The sequence below is a fragment of the Echinops telfairi genome, unplaced genomic scaffold, assembly GCF_000313985.2.
Source record: "Echinops telfairi isolate 266 unplaced genomic scaffold, ASM31398v2 ScPeMD7_23;HRSCAF=83, whole genome shotgun sequence".
Lineage (NCBI taxonomy): Eukaryota > Metazoa > Chordata > Mammalia > Afrosoricida > Tenrecidae > Echinops > Echinops telfairi.
The window spans coordinates 18,809,903-18,830,828 of record NW_022103920.1 but is presented as its reverse complement, the minus strand read 5'-3'; the positions used below and the strand labels follow the sequence as shown (position 1 = coordinate 18,830,828).

Below are 20,926 nucleotides of genomic sequence, written 5' to 3'. Positions count from 1 at the left end.
TACATAAGAATTTTTGTTTATTTGTGCAGAAACACATTCCACACACCACTAGAAAGTAAAATCAATAAACAAACACCACGTTTGAGAACTGAGTCACTCAGATGGACCATGATGGGAAACGACAGGCTAACTGCAGTTTGCACACATGGCGGCCTCTTGCGAACTCTTGAGAAGTATTTGGTATTGATTCCTGTAAAGTGGACCCATGAGCTATTATTTTTTTGTCATTGCCACTTGTTAGATGGTAGCAGATAATGTGTGCCATATGTACTCCCCAGGAACCCACACATTGATAAATGATATCTATTTAAATTTGAATTCGAGTTTAAGATAAGATACCAGACATTAGAGGGAGCTTGATCTCTAGAACCAGTGTGCATATTTACCTTAATTCCACATGTGTGTGTATGTGGAGAGAAGGTAAGAGAAAAACAACCTCTAGATCAGGCTGAGGAACATAGGTTATTGGGCCCAGGATTGTGAAGTTAATACAGAAAGATGCCTCACTACTGTGTGAGGGAGACGTTTCACTTAGCCAAGAAAAAAGCCAAAGTAGAGTCTTGATATCATAGAAGAATTTTAAATGAGTCATGTTCATTAAAATCTCTTTCCTATAATTTCACAGTAGTGAAAACTTTGCCATACATATACAAGTATTTACAATGCAGCTCAAGGGGCCTATAGAAATATGGGTAAAGATGATAACACTTGCGAACAAAGACTTAGAATGCACGTGTCACATTCCTTCATTCCAGTCTTCTCAAATGTACTTGATAGCAGACTCTGATTCAAGGCTAATTTCAAATGCCAATGATCAAACCCCAGTGCTTACATTCTAAGGCAGTATGTCTTCAGTACAGCCAAACTAGCTACATTGGTTGAATATCACTCCCTGGAACCTGTATGTAGGAGAACCCGGCTCCACGTGGCGATCAGGAACTGATTTTTCAGCAGTTGGTCACCAAGACTTTCTTCGGAGGCACCCGGGATGGATTCCCATCTCCAGTCTTACAGTTAAGAGCCAAGCTCATGAACAGGTCTCACTGCTCAGGGTTCCCAGGTTCTACAGCTGGGCTTCATAGTCCCCGCTGGAAGCCACACATCTTCTCCAATGAGATGAGGTGGTGTTCAGACCACTCTTGGGGAACCCTAAAGACTGAAAACTCTCGTTAAAGAGTCCCCATCTTTAGGTAGTTTCTGAACTATTTGTGTTCTATTTTGCCCTCAAAGCAAACTAAAGAAGCTTCTGGGATCCCATCACAGAAATGCGCTGAATGAGATTTATGGATCATTTTCTCAACTCTTTATTTGTAACTAATGTAAGACTTACAGATTTACAGGTTCTTTTGAAAGGGATAGTTCTTTAAAGGCCCCTATATTCTACACAGCATGGCAGGATAATAGGTGTGTACAGGTAGAATGATGAGATGTAAGCTCCCTGTTTGCTTCTTGTCTCTCTACTAAATGGACTTGCCCACATACTTCACTATAGGTTTTAGATTTCTTATTTAGAAAATCGTCATCATGTACGGATATGCACAAAATACTCATGTGTGCGCACGTGTGAATTCTTGTACTTTGAAATAGGAAGTTTGGGTGCAAAGATCATACCATCATCATAGTTTATTAAGGCTTAAAAAAGAGTATGAGCTTTGATGATATTCTGATTTTTTTATTGTTTCAGTTTCCATTGCAAAGACATCTCTGGAGTCCGTAAATAGGGTTTGTCCCACCATTAAAAGTTTGAATAAAAAAAATTGTGGGGGCATGTGTATATGGCAATGACCTGTGCACAACCTCTAAAAAAAATACCTCCATTAATTTCCACTCTGGAGAATGACTGAAATTTGTCATTCCTGCAGGTTCAATGCAGTTTCAAATATTTATTTAGCTTAATTCCACATGAGTCATTTCATCCTGGGTTTTAATGCTAACCTCAGAATATATTATGATTGAAAGAAGGAATCATTATTATGTATTATGGGGGAAAATTAAGGAAAAATGTATTTTAACACACTTGTGAATTTCTAAAGCTGACAGCAATAAGGACTATACTAAGAAGACATTTGCTCTTTATTATTCATATTAAACACACTACTTTTATATTCTGTAGGCAGAATGAAACCCATAAATATGCTAATTGTATTTGAATACTCTATAGTCAATATACTTAGAAATAAATGTGTAGAAGCAGCCAACTTCTTCTCTGATTAGTTCCTAATAAAAAATAAAAAATCTACCATCTCAATAGGAGACAGATGTCTGTTAGTTAAAAACTCCTACTGTGTAAATTGGTATTTAGGTACTTTCAGAAAAGTGAGGGTTTTTTACTACAATAGATTTTCATAGCTTCGTCCTAACAGTTAAGGCCTATCATTTAAAGCCTCAGTGGGGCGGCCCACTGACCCACCCCGTAAAGTCATTATGGTGTATTGTGTCCATCTGCAGCCCCACGGCCCCATTAAAGTTCTATTTCAGATCTGAGAGCCCCGCTGATAGAAGCATGCTCTGAAACCCCAGCTACAATGCATGAATGGATATAATAATCTTCAAATTGGAATTTTCATGTTAGATAGCTCAAGCTGAGTCTAATTTTTTTTTTGCTTCTTAAAAATAATCTCCCTACCCTGCCACCTCCTCTCCCATGTCCCCCCGGGACTGCCAGTCCCGTTGTTTTCTCCTTGGGATTGTTTGTCCTGCCTATCTTATATAGACAGACATAGGGCAAAAAACCCCAAAACCTGATAGATCGTTCTAAGTCTGTCTGCTGACCCTTATGAGTGTTTTCCGGTTGGGTGTGATGAGGTGCCACGCCCTGTCTCCAGAGTCAGAAGTCTGTTTTCAGGATTCCTCTGGGACTTGGTCACTTTGCTCCCCTTGCTGTCCTGTTGCCCTCCCTTCACATTTCACTCCACTGTGCACAGGACAGACCAGGCACAATTTCCACAGTGTCTCCAGGTGAGGCGTGTGTAGAGTGCCTGGTAGGGTTTAATCAGGTGCAATGTATCTGAGCAGAATTACTGAGAGCCGAATGGAGGGGGAACATGATAGTGGGACAGGAGGAAGGTGAAAGGAAATAGAGGGGAAAAGTAGGAAGCAAAAGCTATTTATAGAGGTATAGCTCTAGGCATGTATATATGTAAATATATTTATATGTAATGATAGGGAAATAGATTTGTACGCATCTACTTATATGTTAAGTATGAAGGCAGCAGATGGACATTGGGCCTCTACTCAAGTACTCCCTCAATGCAAGAACACTTTGTTCTAATAAACTGGCATTCTGTGATGCTCACCTTCCCCACATGATTGCTGAAGACAAAATGGGTGCATAAGCAAGTGTGGTGAAGAAAGCTGATGGTGGCTGACTATCAAAAGATATAGCATCTGGGGTCTTAAAGGCTTGAAGATAAACAAGCAGCCATGTAGCTGAGAAGCAACAAAGCCCACATGGAAAAAGCACACCAGCCTGTGTGACCATTAGGTGTTGTTGGGATCAGGTATCAGGTATCAAAAGATCTAAAGCAAACTATTATATATTGATGTGAAAGAGAGAGGTTGGAGTAGGGTCCCAAAGCCCATCTGTAGACAATTGGACATCCCTCTCCCCCACCCCGCAGAAGGGTTACAAGGAAGGAACGATTCAACCAGGGTGCAGTATAGCACCAACAAAACACACAATAGTCCTCTAGTTCATGATGTTTCCTCCCCCATCACCCCCACTTCCTTGACCTAGTTCTTCCTTATAAATCCAGCTAGACCAGAGCTCTCAACACATGGAATTCAGGACAGATAAAACCCTCAGGCACAGTTGTGGGTGTTTTGATACCATGAGGGTAGGGGGTTGGTGGGTGAGGGGTGGGGGGGAACAGGGAGGGGAAGTAAGGGGAGTAAGGGGGAACCCATCACAAAGGTGGATGTATAGCCCATCCCCCAGGGGGATAAATAACAGAAATATGGGTGAAGGGAGGCAACAGACAATGTGAGACACAAAATAACAATAATAATATATCATTGATCAAGGATTTACAAGGGTGAGAGGTGGGGAGGGAGGAAGAAAAAAGAGTTGATACCAAGAGCTCAAGTAGAAAGAAAATGTTTTGGAAATGTTGATGGCACCATATGTACAAGTGTGTTTAATAAAAGTGAATGATGGATTATTATAAAGTTTGTGAGAGTCCCCAATAAAATGATTAATAAAATAATAATGACCTATTGCAGTGGATGCAAGAGAAACGTCTGGACATGATCCTGACTATTAGAACTTTGAAAAGCTTTGCCCTAAAGGAGTTTCTGAGTCCCGAACAGCAAAGGTAACGACATTGTCAGCTGAGAACCAAACCCCTTCCTGGTCCCTTCTGACCGTGAAGATCTAGACCTTCCCATAGAAATGCAGCAAACTCTGCCAATTCTGCCCTTTGCTCCACCCAGTTTCCTTTGTGGTAGACTGCTGGTATACAACCTCTGGTCAAGGCAATAGGAAGAGTCATTAGCTAATAGTGGTGCACAAGACAGACCAATCACGGCGGGGGTTCGTGTGGGCAAGGACAGGGGACGTTAGCCTAAGACATCATTCTTTACATCATTACTAACAAATAATTTAATATTGAGCTTGATTGTTTTGCCCCAATACCTCTGTCTGTGAAGACACCTTCGTATATTACATTTTATGGAGGTTCGTGATCTGATGATTATAGAATACCATCTGTACATAAAATCAATTGCTGTGGCTCATCATCCTCTGGGGACTTTTATTAGTAACTTATCAGTGATGAAAGTGGACTCTGAAGAGAGTTGCTATCAAACTAGGACATGATCTAACTAGGTAACCTGTGTGCGTTTAATGCTTGTGGTTGCTGTTAGGTGCCATCGAGTCAGTTCCGACCCACAGAGCCCCTAAACCCAAGCCCATGAAATACCCCCACCCTGCGCCATCTTCACACCTGTCCCTGTGCCTGAGCCCCGGGTGGCAGCCACTGTGTCCGTCCATCTCAGTGAGGGTCTTCCTCTTTTTCACTGCCCCTTCACTTCACCAAGCATGCTGTCCTTCTCCAGAGACTGGTCTCTCCCGACAACATGTCCAAAGTACTCAAGACAAAGTCTTTCTTCTAAGGACCACTCTAGCTGTACTTCCGGCCAAGACTGATCCACTTGTCCTTTTAGTAGTCCCTGGTACTTTCACTATTCTTCTCCAGCAGCACAATTCAAATGTATGGGCTCTTCTTATGTCTTTCTTATTGAATGTCCAATTTTTACAGGCATAGGTGGTACATGAAAATACCCTGGCTTGCATCCTATGCCCTTTAGTCCTCCAAGTAACATCTGTGCTTTTTAATACTCTAAAGAGGTCTTGTGCAGCAGATGTAGATGAGTCCTTCAGGAAATCTTCTTGTTTCGCTGAGTCTTTCAAAGTACATGAAACACTCCAAAGTCAATCTGACAAATCATGAGCCAGGAGGAAGATGGTCTGCAGAGTAGAGGCAACTCGGGCTAACAAGGAAAAGAAATAACCACTGTAAAAATAATCACTAAGCAAATAAATAATCACTTTAAAATTGTTGGCTATAACTCAAATTTATGCAACAAAAGAATACATATATTTGGTATATATAGATTTGTGTGTGTGTGTGTATGTGTGTGTACCAAAGGAGGTTGAATAGCTATTGCTATTCTGGAAACAGACTGTAATGCATGGCCCACTGATGTCAGAAACCAAATCAAAGATATACGGACACTTCTTTCATAAACTTGTGCCTAATTCTCCCTGCTGAATGTGACTGTCTCCCTTTCTGCCCCTCCATCATACTTTGTTCCATTTCTTGGTTGACACCAGGATTCACTACCAGCTGTGCATCTATGTACTCCACAACCCCGGAAAGTTAGCCGTTAGTCTCTGCTTTAATTTCACCATCTATAAGTGGCAGTAAGCACAGTACTTACTCCACAGAACTGCTGCAAGATTTACTCCAGCACAGCCTTTAGGGATCTCTGGTGATGCAGTGACTTGAGCACTCAGTTGGAAAGCAAAGGGCAATAGTCTAAACCTAGCAGTCCCAGTCACTTCATGGGTGTGGGGGTGAGGTGGGAAACAGGCTAAATCTGTTTCCATATGAAGGAGAGGAGCCAGTCAGGGTGCAGTGTAGCAATGATGAAAATACAACTTTCCTCAAGTTCCTAAATGCTTCCTCCCCACCCCACTCCCACTATCATGATCCCAATTCTACCTTGCAAATCTGGCTAGACCAGAGGATGTACACTGGTACAGATAGGAACTGGAAACACAGGGAATCCAGGGAGGATGTTCCCTTCAGGACCAGTGGTGAGAGTGGCGGTACCGGGATGGGGGAGGGAGGGTAGGGTGGAAAGGGGGAATATGAGAAACAAGTGGAAAGGGGGAACTGATTACAAGGATCTACATATAACCTCCTCCCTGGGGGATGGACAACAGAAAAGTGAGTGAAGGGAGACATCAGACAGGGTAAGATATGACAAAATAATAATTTATAAATTATCAAGGGTTCATGAGGGAGGGGGGAGCAGGGAGGGAAGGGAAAAAATGAGGAGCTGATGCTGGGGGCTTAGGTGGAGAGCAAATGTTTTGAGAATGATGAGGGTAACAAATGTACAAATGTGCTTGGCACGATTGATGTATGTATGGATTGTGAGAAGAGTTGTAGTAGCCCCAATAAAATGGTTAAAAACAATCTGTTTCCATAAGGATTATAGCCCTGGAAACCCTCTAGGTAATTCTACTCTCTCTAGGAGCGTTTCTATCAGTGGTAATCAGCTCAATGTCAACAGATTTCATATACTTAGCAAGTTACCTGATATATATGTATCTGATAATTGTAACAATTATTATTATTAGCATATCGTATATACTCATGTATAAGCTAAGTTCTTCAGCACATTTTGTGATGCAGTTTTTGTGGTAAAATTAGGTGCCTTGGCTGATATTCGGGTCAGTTTATACTTGAGTATATACGGTAATTGTTATTTTCATTACGTATCTTTTCTCCTAGCTAGTAAATTTTTTTGTATTTCCATAAGAGACTAAAGTATAATTCTTCATGTTTTTATTTTTAAAAAGTTTTTTAAGCAGATTGAATGGAAAATAAATATAAAAATAAGAAAAGCAGACCTTAGAGTTTGGATAATTGATGATATAATAATTAAAGTCATATAGTCCTAAACCACTTAATATTTGTGACTTTGTGTGAGTTACATAATCTCATGTCAACTTGAGGGTATTAAGAGTGAAGGGGTGGAGTTTAGCTTCTCAATCGGGTGACAGTTTCATGACCTCATTTGGAGGTGTGACTGAGATCAATGGCTCTCTGTAGGCAGGCTACACACTCTCTGATTCACATTCCTGTTGACAAGCCAGACTATTGGAGTCAGACTGCTGGCAGCCAGACCCCTGAAGATGCGTCCACTGCCATTGGACCCAAAGGAACTTCCACACACCATGTTGTGATCCCCCTGAATTAGGCATCATTGCCTGTGTTACATGAGTCTGAAGTGGAATTCATGGGCTAATATCAGACTTATGGGCTAATATTGAACTCATGGACTAGATCTGGCCTGGGCTTGGATGTTGTATTGATGCATAATTACTACCTGACACAAAATTCTCTCTTACATGCATATGAGTGTCAGTGAATGTCTCTAGCCAATCCAGTCTAACACCAACTTCAAGCAATAGCCTCCTTATTTAGTCTACACTTAAAGCAAGTCATTATGCTTCTTATGAAGGAGGTAACTGGCTTTTTTTGGATATGGAAAAGAGCGAGTATGAATGGGATAAAGGATCGTTATCATGGACAATTTATCCTAAAGTGCATTCGGAGAGAGCACTGTTCACTTCCCAATTGCTTAGAAACCAAAGAAAGAGAAATTTAGGGATTAAAAACTTGACACAATGACTCATAGGTAAAATCTCAGGGAAAAACAGGAGCACAATAATATCAACAACTGCAAGATCAAGAAAACTAACTTTAAAAATATCTGCAAATCTTCGTTGTACTCAGAATACAAATCTTATTTGTACTCAGAAGTACACATAGTTTGTAACTAGAAACTACAAGGGGGCAAAATAGCCCAGGAGAAGGACTTTCCTGATTTCTAAATTTGTCCCAGGAATTTTTAAGTTAGACTAGATAATTTCCCATACATTGTTAAAAATGATATACAATCTTATAAACCTAATGATGACCTCAGGTGCAAAAAAAAATTGGATCTTTATACTTTAGCATGAATTACATTTTCCTGATCTGTAACTCTTCACAGTTTCTCCTTCTCATTAAATAGCAACACCTGTCTTTCACTCAGGGCAGAGCCCTGTAACCTTTTGTCCTTCCAAGCACATCTAACCCATAGCCATACAAGTCAGAACTTCTGTCAAAATTTTGACGGATCCTAAGAATCCCTCACCACCTCATCACCTTTACCTAATCCAAGCCACTAGCCTCTCTCATCTGGATTATTCAAGGGCTTTGAAACCAGGGTCTAGTTCTGCTATTGCTCCCTTGAGCACGTTAATCTCATTTAAATTCCTGAGAGCACTCAGAAAGATTCAGATGAAAACAACAACAAAACCCACTGCCAATGAGTCCATTCCAACTCAGAGGAACTTCTATAGGGTTTCTGAGCCTGTGACTCTTTACCGAAGCAGACAGACCACCTTTTCCCCATGGAGCATCAAGTGGGTCTGTAACCCCTAGCCAGAGGTTGTGCTCTAACCTTTAACCCACAATGCCATCAGGACACCTAATCATGTTCCTTTCCTCAAAGAACAACCACGGTTTCCCATTGCTAGGGGTAAAGGTTAAAGTCCTCTCCATGCCCTACAAAGACCTACAAGACCTAGTGCTGTTCCCCATCCCACCCCTCTCACCTGACCCTTATTTCGATGTGTCTCTGGGCTCGTTTCCTGGCTGTTCCTGCTACACAGAATTCTCTTTCCCTAGAGCCGCACACAAAAAGCCCACATTTTCTTCAGGTCTTGAGTCAAACTCCATCATCCCTGGTTACCCTAGGTACGATTTCAATGATGATCTCTATTTGGTAAATGCTGCTTCTTTATGTACTTCATGTTCGCTGATGGTTTCCTCCTCTGTGGTTATCGCTGTCTGTCTCACACGTAGGGGAGCCCTGGTGCGTAGTGGTTAAATGACGGGCTGCTGACTGCAGCAGTCTGAAACCACCTGCTGCTTGTGAGAGAAAGACGGGCTTTCTGCTCCCCTAAAGAGTTACACTCCCGGAAACTCACAGAAGCAGTTCTACCCTGCCCTGTAGAGCCAGCATGCGTCAGCATCGACTCAATGGCATTGAGGGGTTTTTGTTGTTGTTATTTTATTTTATTATTATTATTTTTTGCTTAACACACCCTTCATTAATTTATCTTTTTTGCTACTTATTGCTCCTACAGAAATCTGAATTCTTTGGAAGCAGGTTGGATATTTAGTTTTATATGTTTTTGCCCACTGCTATACTCTCAACTCTAAGAACAGTTTGGGACATAGGAGGTGCTCAGTAAATAATTTCTGAAGAACGTGAATGAAACACTACCTTAACTATATGATTTTGTACTAAAATCTAGTTACAATAGCTTCCCTATGCCTTTGATAGGCCTCTTGCACATCTCTGCTGTGGATAGAAGTTTGATGTCGAAAAACCATTGGGAATAAAGCATTTGAAGAGGCAGTAGTACTGAGGTTAAGGATGGAGAGTAGAGGACAAGGGCCTCTGAATGTCTCTGGAGACTGTGCATCTCGGCACTTGGTCAATACTGGATAGAGATCTTGAATAACAGCATGAGAAAGGCAAAACAGAACAGGCAATGATCCACATTTAATTTACTTTTTAATTTTGTTCCATGAAAACAATTTTCCCTGCTTCCAAGTGATTAGTACAGATTTTCAGAAAGAACATTGAGGTCCCGAACTGTAGTCCATTCAGAAAATGGAGTACTCACAAAAGTGAGGCTCCGGGGCCCTGCACTCCCCACGGACGGCCCTGCAAGGAAAAGCCTAGAATGGAAGAGGGTACAGAAAGGTGGCTGTGAGTGCTTCCATGGCATGACATTTGTGGAAAAGCAAAGATTCACTCTTCGTACCTGCTGTCCCTTCCATTGAGAAGTCTGCCTTCATTCTTGTTGCTGTTTCATAGAAGATGCCAGTAGCAGGGTCCTAGGAAAGGCTTTGTTGTGTGGACCAGTGTTCATAGCAGATGATAAATAGGTGGTATACATGGAGGTGTTCATGATTTATCATCTTGAAAAATGAATTTCCCTTTATTAATTTAATATGGGAGGTATAAAAGGAGAGAGAAAATAGCTACAAGAAATAGCAGTGTCTGCAAAACAAAAGGAAGAAGTCACACATGGACAAGATTATTTGTGAAACTGCAATAAGACAGAGCACAAAGGGGCCCGAGCGTTTCTATCTAACGCTGTGATTAGGGAGATCACCTCCCAGTGCCCTGTGGACTGCACATGCAGACATACTCATTCTCCGTGTTATCTTACAGAAAGACTCTGGCCTCGAGATTAGAGAGATCGGGAATGAATAGAAGCAGGAATGAATACATCAGTCCAGCACTCATCAAAGAGTCCCTCAACAACTAATTTGGGTTATTTTAATTTGCTTTTGGTAGTGCTGGTGATTTTATTTTTCCAATTTTAGCTTTCATTGTTACTGCCAATGTAATGAGTCCTGGTGGTGTCGTGGTTACATGATTGCTAAACAAAAGACCGAGGGTTCAAATCCACCAGGCACTCTCAGGAGAAAGATAAGGCAGTCACTCAAGCTTTGAACTTGGGCAATTCTACTCTATCCTGTAGAGTTATACTACATGTAGGCATTGACTCAATAGCAATGGCTGCAGTTTGACTTTTTACCAATGTATTGTTTAAACTGAAGGGGAAAGGAAAAGGTGTAGTGTTATACATGTCAGATAAAACACACAAACTAGAAATTAGGCAAAACATATTAATGATTTGTTTTCCAGTGGAACATTGTATTTGATTTTCAATTGACAGACATAAATCTATAGGTGCCGAGGTTAACTGGTAGATTTTTTTTTAACTTGATAGAAAATCAAGAATGACTAATGGAACGGATAACATTTATGCAGTAAGACATTTATTGTACAGTGAGAAACTAAACCCGCTTTCTACCAAGCCTTGTTATTGTTAGCTGGCTTCTCAAACGCTCTCTGGACTACTTTTAACATCTTAATGGTTCCCTCAATCCTTGATAAACTGTTAGGTGTGTTGTGTGATTCCTTTGCTATGTTCCTGTGAATCATGTTTTAAACTTGAAAAAAAAATTCTAATGTGAAATCTAGTAGTTTTTTATTATTTCTAAGAAAATCCTCCTATGAGCTAGTGAAATTATTTAATGAAATGGAGTCCATTGGTAAAGAATGTCACATGCTTACCTGACAAACGGAAGCATTGTGCCCACGTGGTCTTTCCTATGTTCTACAGCATACCGCCCACCTTCCATCTAAATCGTGGACCAGGCAATTCTTATTCTTTTCACAGATGCTGACATAAACGTGGCACTTGGTGACTTTTTAAAGAGAGTTTGTAAACGCCAGCTTTGCCTAAACTACTACGTTAAGCACTAGGCAGCAAGGACAGATACTTAACAGATCCAATTAATTTTTCCCCACCCCATCACACTGAAGGTGCCCTGGTGACATAGTGGTTACATGTTGGACTGCTAACAGATAGGTCGGCAGTTCACAACCTGCTGTTCTGCGAGAGAAAGATGAGGTGACCACTCCCTGTAAACAGCTCCAGTCCGGGAAACCCACAGGGGAACTTGTGCCCTGTCCTATCGGGTCGCAGTGAGTCAGAATCAACTCAACGGCAGCGAGTTTGGTTAACTACTCTGAAAAAAGATATGTTAGTCAAAATAAGGCATATGGCTTTACATTGATAATAGGCTGAATTTAACGGGGTGAAAAATATTCTCAATATCCTTGGGAAGGGCTGAACTACATAAAAAACTCAATAAAGAGACATAGGGCCATTAAAGGTTATACTGGGAAACCTTTTTAGACGGAAAAAACTTAACTAAAACAGTGAAAAATGTTTAAAAAAGGAAATCCACCTGCTTTTCTCCCCTACCCCATTATCATAATACTATGATAGTTATTACCCAGAGGCAGTCAGCAGGCATCTGTATTTTCCACACACATGTATTGTTCTTCACTATTTATATCATAATTAGATGAGTCCATAAAGAGAAGCAACGAGAAATCTTCCAAAAGGTTTTTGTATGGTTGGAATATTTTATAATTGGACAGTCTTTCTCATTCATCCTTTCATGTAGACTTATTGTTTCTTGTGGTCATTCTATTTTTTTAAGATGAATGAGAATCCTGACATTAAAAGAGATGAAATAAGTGGAATGAGGCGGGGCTTGGGGAGCGGGGTGGGGATTTGGCCAGGTTGCAAAACAGCATTGAAGATGCTATTTCTTCTAGTTGCCAACTGAATAAAACATGAATGTTGTCCAATGTGGCTTGGGAAATTATTAATATTCCCTTTACAGTGAAAAGAGGAATTGCTAAATGATTTCAAATATAATTACAAGGAAAAGAAAATGTAAATAAAAAAGTTCTGCCGCTAGTGAGATTTCCTGCACAGCGGTATTTAAAAACCAAACAAACAACAACAACAAAATGTAAAATACTGCTTATCCTAAATGCCAAACTTCCTGTAAAAATCCCTGCTGAACACTGAAAATTAAGCTCACTAATCAATTCATGTTTCAATACTCACCCCTCAAGATGAAATTTATGACTTTTGCTAAAAAAAAAAAAAAAGCAATTAGTTTGTGACAGAACAAGTACCCTGGATTTAGACACCTTCCAATTTTAACGAAAGTAAAAGATTTCTTTTTTAAGGCTGAGGTCAGATTTAGCCCAAGGTCACACTAATGTGTCTGTCATTGTCTACCACTGACATTTGCTGAATATTACCTCAGGCTACATTTTTAGCATTCCCTCTGGCATGCTGCGATTAGATGTGACATTTCTTGGCCAGGATGAAACACAAGGTCAATTCTAAAGAATGTAATACTGTATCTCTCTCTCTCTTTTTCACTATGCAACTTTGCATGTGCTTATCTATAGTACACAGGCAGTTCATTTTAAAGCATGAAACTTTGAGGTACCACCACTAGCACATTCTCCTTCATTGTCCCGGGCGGTATGACCATCTCCAGAGCCCTTAGCAAAATCCCTGCGAGAAAAACAACAGTGGCAGTGGAGGTCCGAAATCCTCCAGCTCCTGCTTGAAGAGGTTGAAGAGTCCCCCTTCCTGGGCCTGTGGAGGGGATAGTGCCGTCACCCACTGAGATGTGTCATGAAGAATAACCAGCTAATGTAAACCCCAGTGAAGGCCTAGTCAACTGAATCACGAGTAGGATTTCTATAGGCCTAACACCAGCCAACAGCACTTATTAACCAGAGTTCTTAGGAAAAACCCATTGGTAAATTTTAAGGAGGAAAAACAACTTTGAAATGTCATGAATGTTACTGAATATTAATTTTTATTCCCATTAGTAAAAGGAAATAACAATACAAATCCACCTTTGGCCTGAGAACCAGCATTGCTGTCATAATCACCTCTCCTATCCACTTACCCTGATTAGATCCATCAGTATCACGACCTGGAAAATGCACTTGAATTTTGTTCTAGAACGAAATACAATGCTTGTATAACATAAGCACTGCTTTTAACCAAACTGAGGGAGATGTGTTAATTCTTGATCAACACATCAAGAAATCTTAACCACTAAGATTTTCAACTACAAAATAAACTGTATACTTAAACACATTTAAGTATTAATATATAGTCACTTCCTGGCATGGGTATTAGTACTGAGCTACCTGGCACAATGAAATATACAAAATATGAATTTATGGATTTATTTTTGTCTGAAACTAGATTTTATCTAGAAAGGCACACCTCGAAGTAGGTTGAGGTCTTGATTTCAGGAGCATATTTATCAGTATTTCACAGTATCTGAAGATCTAAAGATATTGCTTTTTCTCCTTGATTTAAATACTATTTTTGGCACAACATATAGTCTTAGAAGAGATCTTTTTTAAAAACCAGAAAATACCCCATCTGCTGGATGTAGCTTTCAGTCTCTGCAGCTACGTAGGACGTGTTGCTAGTTACTTGTGGAAGGAGCTTGAGTTTGCGACTTCAACCTTCAGCATTCAATGAAGTGACTGTCAATATCACGGTGAAGCGATAAAGCCCAGCTAGCTCTTTATACCTATAAGGAGAGCAATGAGCCAGGCCAGCAGCTCGGCGGACAGAGCATTTACTAACAAAATGATCGTCGAGATGGACTGACTTGATGGATGTTGGGGTTATTTGGAACGGAGGCGCCCATGACAGAAATGGCCACAGATGCGGAAGCCTGGCACAGCCCCCCTTTCTTCAGCCTGGCATGGTTTATTAGCATCAGAAGGGCTTCCTGTTTTCTCTCCCCTTAATGACACTGTTCTATGAGCCAAAGAATGTTTTCATTTGGAAAATAAGAAAGCAATGATGTGTAATCTGAACTGTGATTTCTTCAGTAATTCCAAGGGGATAGATATGTTAATTCTAGGCCTTGAAGAATGGCCTGGGCAAGGCCCATTGCTTTTCTGATTTCAGTGGCTGATGGGCCCCGGTGTGAAAAGGTTAATTAATACCACTTAGAACCTTTCATTCCATAACAGCTTTTGTTTGAGGGGTGATACAATGAGGGGCATTCCAGGGACACTTCCACATACTTTTACCCAGTGCATATCACACTATCTTTTGGAAACTAGAGTTTAGCTCATCATTTGTTAATTACAAATACCTGAAGCAATGGACTTCCAGCGATTCTGTCAACGTTTATGAAAGAAGCGCGTACCCTGAAACTGTAGTCCAGAGATCCTGGGGGTGCACAGATTCTTATACAAATAATGCCTTTGGGAATAGAAATAAGACCGTCTCTTTCATATACACACAAATATACAAAGCCACATCGATCTGGGAAATCATATTTTCTTTAGGGTTTTTATAGCACGAATTTCTAAACAGCAGGGAAAGTGTATAGTTGTGTTGGGGTGGGAGTGGGGGGCATGGAGGGAGGAGAAAGAAGAGAGTTTTCCCCTGGCTTTAAAACTGGAACGAACCAACTCTCAACATTTGCAAAACATTCCTTTATTATTAGAAATAAATTATTTGTATAAAAAATTGCATGCGTCAACCATGGCATTTATTTTTAGCACAACCCAGGGCTTCAATCCAGTCAGCCATTACAAGAAACAGACTCATAGTCTTTACAAGTTGAACAATGTGGGACAGGTATGGGGGTTCTCACGGTCACAGAAAAAATACTTACAAGAATAACATCAGACATGGTTTATTTCAACAGCATTTTTTTTTCACAAGCTAACATTAGGTTTCCTTTTTTGATTTTTTTTTTAAACTTCTCATGAGGTAAGCCATACTTAAGCTTTACACTCATTGGCTGTATTTTATAAAACAGGTTTCTTCAATACCCGTTATTGGTACTTTTCGGCTCGTGGCTGAATTTTGTTCCTTAAGAGACTGACGAGTGATTTGATTGACTGTAGTCTACAGAGATCGCCAGTTCCTGGTGGTGTGCTCTGTTGAAGATCACATGCCACGTTTCTTCAGGTTGTATCATGTCCCCGTTTCAGATCGAATGATTGCTGTAGCTGATATATGTAGTCTTGGTAGAGGAAGCTGTTAAAACAAATCAACAGGATTCTTGTGTTAATGTGATTTCCTAACCCAATGGCTACCTGTCTACCACCTGCTATTGATTATTTTGTTCATTGTGCAATAGACGGCCAATGGCTACTGAAATGAAAATCCCACCAGAATTTTAAGCAACATAGCCACTACCCTTATTGATAGCATATTGATATTTATCAGAACACTAAAAATGTAAGAGTTCTAATCTTTAATAAATGTGTATTTTGATTGACCAAAATTTACATCTATACTAAAGGAAAACACAGATATGCCAGTATGTCCTACAAAATGCAAAATTATTCCCAAACAACCTTAAAGACGTCATCTCTTCTCAGTCTGATATCTGGTTACCAAGAGTTAATTACTGCATATACTCAAGTATAAACCGAACTTTTCAGCACATTTTTAACGCAGCTTTTGTGGTAAAATTAGGTGCCTTAGCTGATACTCAGGTCAGCTTATACTCGAGTATATATGGTAATTAGGTATAATATGTATAGTACGAATCATTCATCTCTTTGAAAATCAGTAACACTTTTAAACACTGGATGAGACATAGTGAAATATCAAGTAGATTAAACATTTGTAAACATTAAAATAAATACGTGCTTTTCAATAAAAATGTAAGTGTTGCTTGTGTTGGGTTTCCGAAGCACACGAATAGAAATGTCTAGAACATCAATACTCAATGAGAAAAAGAAGAATACTGAATTATTTGGGTAACTATGAGATAAAGTATGTATTATAAGAAAATTAGAAAGATATGAATAACAACATACTCATGTTTAGTTTTCCAGAAAATATCAATCTAAAGAATTCCTAGATTTGAAAAAAAAATCTGAGGGATGTTAAAGAAGATGTGAGGGAAAAAATACCTTTTTTGAAATTCATTTGTGATTAATAATCATAAGGGGGGATAAAAATTTAAAAAAACATGCATTTTACTACATATATGCATTTTGCTACATCAATCCCACTTAGGATGAAATAGATATTTTAAAAAATAACCTGGTTCTTCTGGTTATTGGCACATTGGCTCCGGCTCTAAGTGCTAAAGTGCTTCATTTTGAAGAACTGATATTCAGACTGGTGATGACACACCAACAATGAGAATCTGGTAAGAGAATTTCTTACCAGAGATCAAGATCATATAAAATTCCCAGTCACTATCATCAATGCAGGTGGCCTTATCTATATTGCTCCTACCTCTAAGTAACCACTGTGGCATGGTTACAAGAAAGATGACTTTAGATTTGACTTTACATCCTATTCTGTGTGAAAAAGCCCTTGACCCCGTTCACTGGGCCTCGTTTCCCCAGTGGTCAAATGTGTCCAATATGGCTTTTGTGAGAATGAGGAGAGAGTAGATTGGTGAAAGAGCGGTAACCATTTTATGGAGTCCTACTTTTTAACTCGCTCCTTCCCAAAGGTAAAATGCCTCTCATGTTTGGCTTGATGTAAAGTAGAACTCATAATTTTTATGTTTCTGTGTTTTGAATTTAAAATTTCAGTTTGTATAATGCTCTCATCTTCTTCTAAACTCCCTCTAAGAAAATGAAATCTGTCGTTCAGCTAGGCATTCATATAATGGATTCTCATATAAGCTTTGCCTATGAGAAAAATCATTACAGCGTTAGTGAAAAATGTAACTAAAAATTGCTCTGTTCTGTGCTTTGTTCAATAAGCGCTAGATATCTATGACTTATTAAATTTGTAAAAAAATTAGAGGCTAAATAGAGGAGAAAGAGCCAAAATGATATTTAAGATGATATTCAAAAGATGCCCAGGCAACTGATGGTGATATGAGTCAGGCCATCTTTAAGAATTATTCCAATGTTGAGACTCCATGGTGTTGTACAAATTCACACTCTCCCCTTTGAGCTACTATAGGTGATCATTGGTGCAGGTGGGAGGAGTGGTAAAAGTATAATTCTCTTGAATTGAGACTATGATTCACAAAAGGGTAGAAATGCTCACCCCAACCCCCACCCCTGCTATTGATTAGTAAAAGAGTCCAAGATTCTAGAAATCTATGATTTAGTCAACATAAAAGCAAGAAGGGGCAACCTTTGCCAATGGCAAATATCACACAACTACTAGGCTCTTTCTCCTAGAAGAACTACAGAGTGAAAAACGGATGGGAGATTTACCAAAGAACTAATAGGGACAGTTTCATATATGAATATGCTAATGTGAAAATCCATGTTTGCGTGTCGCGCGGATGGATTTACTTGTGTGCACCACACTGTGTTCATAAGCCAGAGAAATCAAATCTACCTCTAGCAGCAGCTGTTTCATGCATTATTCATGAACATAGTTTAAAGAACACCAGGCACAGCATTTGTTAATTGATAAAATGCATACGTACCAACTTCATTTGCTAACTCCCCTCTCGCCCTGTTTTGAAGCAACACTTGACCCTTTTTGTCTGAAATGTGATCATCTGAAAATTCAGCAATTACATGCACTCTTTGGTTTCCCTTCCAGCTGCTCATGGAGTACTTCTGCTCTCTGTCAGTTTTGAGCTTTGAAACCTTAAACATGTGACCAGAATGTCTGATATTATCAGTCACCTTTATGATGAAATGTCTAAATATGAGGGACTTGCAAAGATCCGTGGCCACAAGAGAAAGTCGCTAAATGGATATCATAAATCAGCAGATAATTAAAGACAAAAACAAAAACAAACCAACCATGGACAAGTAGTCATAACTACCAGCATCTTCAACATATATCAAGAATAAGGGGGGGGAGGGGGTTTAAGGAAAGAGAGATGCTGCAATTATAGTTTTAAATTTATTTCAAGGTTAATTTTTTTTGTGACCCATAGACCAGCTACATTTTCAAGGCAGCAATGATATCTGTAACTCCAAAATCCCTGGCATTGAATTGATTCTCTTGCATAGCTTCCCTATAGGACAGGGTAGAACTGTCCTATACTCTTTACAGGAGTTAGCAGCTCAATGCATCACCACCATTCCACCTGGGGCTTGGAGGAAAGCTAATTAACCAGCATTTTGCTGATGATACAACCTTGCTTGCTGAAAGGAGGACTTGAAGAATTTGCTGATGAAGATCAACAATCTCAGCCTTCAGTATGGATTACAGCTCAATGTAAAGAAGGCCAGAGTCCTCACAATAGGTGACATCAAGATAAATGGAGAAAAGATTGAATCAATGCTCATGGAAGCAGCAGTCAAGAGATCAAATGACACACTGGTTTGGGTAAATCTGCTGCACAAGATGCCTTTAAAGTGTTGAAAAGCAAGGATGTTACTTTGAGGACTAAGATGCATTTCAATTGTGGTCAAAGAAAATTGAAAATATAAATAGATCTATCTTGGAAGAAGTAGAGATAGTAGAAGAAGTAAGAGTGCTCCCTAGAGGCAAGGATGGCCAGACTTCATCTAACTTACTTTGGATATGTGATCAGTAGAGACCAGTCTCTGGAATAGGACATCATGCATGCTAAAAAAAAAAAAAAAAAAAAAAAAAAGGTGGAGGGGGCAGCAAAAAAGAAGAAAGCCCGGGACAAGACAGACTGACACAGTGGCTACAACAATGAGCTCAGACATAAGAACAATTGCGAGGACGCGGCAAGACCAGGTAGTATTTCGGTTGTACACAGGGTCTCTACATTTTGGAATAGGCTTGAAGACATGTAACAACAACAATGATATCTGTACCCTAACCCAGAAGTTTAGAAATCTCTTTTAGATATGTGATTTAGTTTAGATTTAGAAATAACTTTTAGATATGTGCATATAATGATTGTCATTTCATTATAGTAAACGGTGTTCTATCAAAAGTCTGATAGCAGTTGGTATGGGAACATAGCAACATTGTTACTGCTCCAGTGGATTTATAAACACTGGTGGATATATCGTGATTGGATTCCACCTATTCTGAGATGATCTTCTATGACAGCAAACTTGTGAGTTTCTGAGACTTTAACTATAGGGTTGCTGTGTGTCTGAATCAACTGGGTGGCAGAGAGAGAAAGAGAGAGATTCTGAGATAAGCTGATTTGAATCTAAAGAGGAGGTACTGCTAGTTAGTTAGAGGCAGTTGAGTGGAAAAGGCTTTTCCAGAATTCAGGTATACTTTCAAAGGTGTAGCATATGCTATATGAAGGAAAAGTTATATCTTAGTTGTTAATTTTAGGAATTATTTTAGAGCATTTGTGACTTCAGATTTTTTACCTCAATAAGAACCACATGTAGTACACACCTAGTCAAGCCAACAGGTAGTAAAGATGACATAGGCATGGAAAGCTAATGATGCTCAGTGATACCAGGTCTCTCAATGAGCACAAGGTTTTATTTCAAAACCCCTCTACAGGACGGCGGTGTAAGTGAACATCGTTTGGCAACAATGACCTGGAGCAGAGTGATGGAGCTGGAGGGATATGAAAAGACTTTATAATGGGTCTCTCCTATAATCACCTCATCCAGACCAATCTGTGCAAACCTAAATCACTCCAATCTCCAAAGTACAGCTGAACTTTTTTTTCAGATACTAATTTATTTCATCTTGATTCTTCTTTTCAACATTTCCTTCGCCTTCCATAGGTGAGCATCTGACTCTGCTAGAATATGATTGACTTGCCTTTCGTACTGATCTTTCATTTGTTAGTTTTTTCTCTAAATCATTTTATCGGGGGCTCATACAACTCTTCTCACAATCCATCTATCCAGCCTTGTGTCAAGCACATTTGTCCATTTGTTGCTATCATTATTTTCAAAACATTTTCTTTCTACTTGAGCCTTTGGTATCAATTCCTCACTTTCCCCTTCTCCCTCCACCTTCCCTCTCTCACAAACCCTTTAAATTATTATTTTTTCATGTCTTACACTGTCCAATGTCTCCCTTCACACACTTTTCTGTTATCCGTCCCCCAGGGAGGGTTATATGTCAATCATTGTGATCAGTTCCCCTTTTCTTCCCCCATCTGTCCCTTACCTTCTCTGTCTCGCAACTCTCACTATTGATCCTGAGGGGTTTATCTGTCCTGGATTCCCTGTGTGGCAAGCTCTTATCTGTACCAGTGCACATGCTCTGGTCTAGCTGGATTTGTAAGGTAGAATTGAGGTCATGATAGTGGCAGGAAAGAAGCATTAAAGAACTAAAGGAAAGTTG

General features: G+C 39.7%; 1 protein-coding gene across 2 annotated transcripts in view; it reads right to left on the bottom strand.

The window, feature by feature from the left end:
- Window positions 1–15,267: 15,267 nt before the first annotated feature.
- GRM8 (glutamate metabotropic receptor 8) overlaps window positions 15,268–20,926 on the bottom strand; it is a 939,770-nt gene continuing 934,111 nt past the window's right edge. For both annotated transcript variants that reach the window (XM_004707786.3, XM_004707785.3), the window contains exon 10: window positions 15,268–15,775. Coding sequence is in view for 1 of the 2 variants with exons in the window: in XM_004707785.3 (XP_004707842.1) it covers window positions 15,726–15,775 (50 nt within the window). In the remaining variant the exon portion in view is untranslated. The remainder of the gene's footprint in view (window positions 15,776–20,926) is intronic.